Source organism: Etheostoma cragini, unplaced genomic scaffold (genome assembly GCF_013103735.1).
Source record: "Etheostoma cragini isolate CJK2018 unplaced genomic scaffold, CSU_Ecrag_1.0 ScbMSFa_1714, whole genome shotgun sequence".
Taxonomy (NCBI): domain Eukaryota; kingdom Metazoa; phylum Chordata; class Actinopteri; order Perciformes; family Percidae; genus Etheostoma; species Etheostoma cragini.
Genome location: NW_023265797.1, coordinates 6,797 through 10,054, shown reverse-complemented (window position 1 = coordinate 10,054; position 3,258 = coordinate 6,797). Strand labels below are relative to the sequence as shown.

Below are 3,258 nucleotides of genomic sequence, written 5' to 3'. Positions count from 1 at the left end.
CTCTGTCTCCGTGTCTCTGTAACTCTGTCTCCGTGTCTCTGTCCCCGTGTCTCTGTAACTCTGTCTCCGTGTCTCTGTCTCCGTGTCTCTGTGTCTCTGTCTCTGTCTCCGTGTCTCTGTCTCCGTGTCTCTGTCTCCGTGTCTCTGTAACTCTGTCTCCGTGTCTCTGTGTCTCTGTCTCTGTGTCTCTGTCTCCGTGTCTCTGTCCCCGTGTCTCTGTAACTCTGTCTCCGTGTCTCTGTCCCCGTGTAGACGTGGTGATCTCGACCGCCTGCCACCCGACGGAGAACATCATCGCTTCGGCCGCTCTGGAAAACGACAAAACCATCAAACTGTGGAGGAGTGACTGTTAGACCGAAGGAGACCTGATCCAGGTCCACAACCACAACTGTCCCGCTCCAACCCCCACACACACACACAGCTCTGATGTCCACAGACCGGGTCCCGCTGCGTCCCCGCTTCACACCACAACCCTCCAGTCTGTCCCCAACGTCCACCGGATCGGCGGCGGATAGGACAGGAAGTCGAGCACAGATTCAAAATAAAATACCCCGTGCTCACGGCGGAGGATGTGTCCCTGGACTATAGAGTTGCCCCCCCTCTACTCCTCTGGGTGGAGACATACTGGTTTTGGTCTACGGGATCTCACGGGTCATGTGACTTCAGCTGTCAGTCACGGCCGTTCCAATCCGGGCCTGGTGGGTGCTGCTGGACCACGGAGCCGATCCGCATCCGGTGGATTTTGGGGGGAAGAAGTGATGTCATAGCGCTGGTTTTACACCTGGTGTCATTTTCCCAAAAAGAGACGAAAATGTGGACATTTTTGTCCCCTTTTCAGACTTTTAAGTTTCCCTACCACCACCTCACTAGTTCATCCTTTATGGAGTCCATGGTCAATAATCCTCATTTATAAAATGATTCCTAATATCTGAGATTATTCAGATGATCCGCCGGGACACGCTGCGTTCACTGACTCGCCGCTCTGTAGGAAAACACACGTCTTCATCACGGTGCAGAGACAGTGATGTCTGGACGATTTCATCACTTGTAAATAAAGACTTTTTTGACTAAGCTCTGTCTCTCTCTCATTGTCTCATTGTCTGTCTGTCTCTCTCTCATTGTCTCTCTCTCATTGTCTTTGTCTCATTGTCTTTGTCTCATTGTCTCTGTCTCATTGTCTCTGTCTCATTGTCTCTCTGTCTGTCTGTCCCTCTGAGGGACGAGGTCATACGGTTTAGTGCTAACGCTTATGGATTATTGACGTTAGCAGAACGTAAAACCAATTAACTTCTGAGTTTTTTTCTCTTATTATTTTTTATTTGTTAAACAACTCGTCACTTTCTTTTCAAAAATGACTTATATTGTTTTTTTAAGTAAAAAGGTCCTCTACCAGACCTGAACCAGACCACCATCTGAAGCAGGCAGGTCCAGGTCCTCACTCCCTACAATGAGTTGTTCCAGCAGGACCAGAACCAGACCCAGCAGGACCAGGACCAGACCCAGGCCCAGCAGGACCAGACCCAGCAGGACCAGGCCTAGACCTGCTCTATCTGTAAATTATACTGTTCACAGTTTACAGTCTCACGTTTTATTTTTTATTTCTCCACCAGATTTAAAGTCTTTTCTTCACTTTTTACAGCGTCGTTCAAGTTTTTTGTTGCATTTTTAGCTTTTTTCAACATTTTTTTGACTTTTTTTTTTACAATATTTTTTATTATTTTCCATGTGTGTGTGAAGCACCAGAGACTCAAAATAACCCCCAAATCCCAGAAAAAAGGATGTTTTCATAACACGGGCCCTTTGAAAACCTCCACCAAGTCCAGTTGTCCTGGTTTCGACCTTCCTCGGGGACCCTGACCCGGAGGACTGGGACCCTTCGGACTACGAGCATTAAAGCAACAAGTCATGGAAGCCGCTGGAGACCGGGTTGCCTCCTGAACGCAGCTTTCCTCCCAGCTGGACCGGGTCAGACCGGGTCAGACCGGGTCAGACCAGGGGCGCCCAGCGCAGCGTGCCGATGGAGATGAGGGTCTGGCAGGTGGCCGAGTCCAGCCAAACGGACTCCACCAGGCTGAAGTGCAGGAAGCCGAGAGCGAATCCACAGCCCACGTCGGAGATGTGGTGTTTACCCAGAAGCACCCGGGACACGCCGGCCAGGAGGGCCCACAGGTAGAGCAGAACCCTGAGGGGCACCTGGAGACAGGAAGACCTCGTTACAACCATTCAGCCTGTTCTCATGAAGGAGGGAGGTGGAGGGAGGGAGGGGGGAGGGAGAGAGAGAGGGAGAGAGAGAGGGAGAGAGGGAGGGATAGAGAGAGGGAGAGAGGGAGGGATAGAGGGATACTTTATTCATCCCAAAGGACATTTTAGGGATCCAGTAGCAAGACAACATAACACACACACTTACACACACTGTATAGACACATATGTCACACACTATATACACACACTATATACACACATACACATCACACACACACACATATATATCTACACACATAGACACTCATACTGTATACAGAATACTACAGTACTAGAGAAGAATTAGAGAAGAGGAGGAGGAGGAGGAAGAGAAGAAGAGGAGGAGGAAAAGGAGAAGAGGAGGAGAAGAGGAGGAGGAGGAGGAAGAGGAGAAGAGGAGGAGGAAGAGAAGAAGAGGAGGAGAAGAGGAGGATGAGCCACTGACCGCCAGCACCAGGTGGTGCAGCAGGAACTTGGACACCATGGCGGCCCGGCTGGCGTGGGCTGCTGGGAAGGAATACACGTCCATGGCGATGTAGTCCAGAAACCCTGGAGGGAAGTCCCATGGTCCTCGGCGTTTGACCAGCTTCTGCACCCCCGCGACCGTCATCAGGTCCAGGATCAGGGCTACGGGAGAGGGGGGTACTGGTTTACTGGAGCCCACGTACAGTGGACTGGAACTTGTTGTGGTTTTACACAGTGGAGTCCCTGTGCAACGGGGTTTAACCCTCATGTTGTCCCGGGTCAAATCTGACCCGCTTCCAGTTTTTATTCATTCATTTTATTATTATCAGAAATACGAGAGGATGGAAATGTCCACAAGGAGACAAAATACTGGAAAAGTGACAAAAACTACAAGAACACTGGAAGTAAGCGTCAAAAACTACAAGAACACTGGAAGTAAGTGTCAAAAACTACAAGAACACTGGAAGTAAGCGACAAAAACTACAAGAACACTGGAAGTAAGCGTCAAAAACTACAAGAACACTGGAAGTAAGCGTCAAAAACTACAAGAGC

General features: G+C 49.7%; 1 protein-coding gene and 1 long non-coding RNA gene across 2 annotated transcripts in view; one reads left to right on the top strand and one right to left on the bottom strand.

Moving 5' to 3' along the window:
- Positions 1-311, top strand: part of LOC117940111 — a 1,412-nt gene extending 1,101 nt beyond the window's left edge. The window contains exon 2 of the long non-coding RNA XR_004655705.1: positions 253-311. This is a non-coding gene — a long non-coding RNA (uncharacterized LOC117940111). The remainder of the gene's footprint in view (positions 1-252) is intronic.
- Positions 312-1,596: 1,285 nt separating this feature from the next.
- LOC117940109 (inactive phospholipid phosphatase 7-like) overlaps positions 1,597-3,258 on the bottom strand; it is a 3,408-nt gene continuing 1,746 nt past the window's right edge. Inside the window, exons 3-4 of the mRNA XM_034865492.1 lie at positions 2,687-2,868; positions 1,597-2,193 (exon numbers count right to left, since the gene is read on the bottom strand). Of these exons, the coding sequence (XP_034721383.1) occupies positions 1,987-2,193; positions 2,687-2,868 (389 nt within the window). The 3' untranslated portion in view covers positions 1,597-1,986. The remainder of the gene's footprint in view (positions 2,194-2,686; positions 2,869-3,258) is intronic.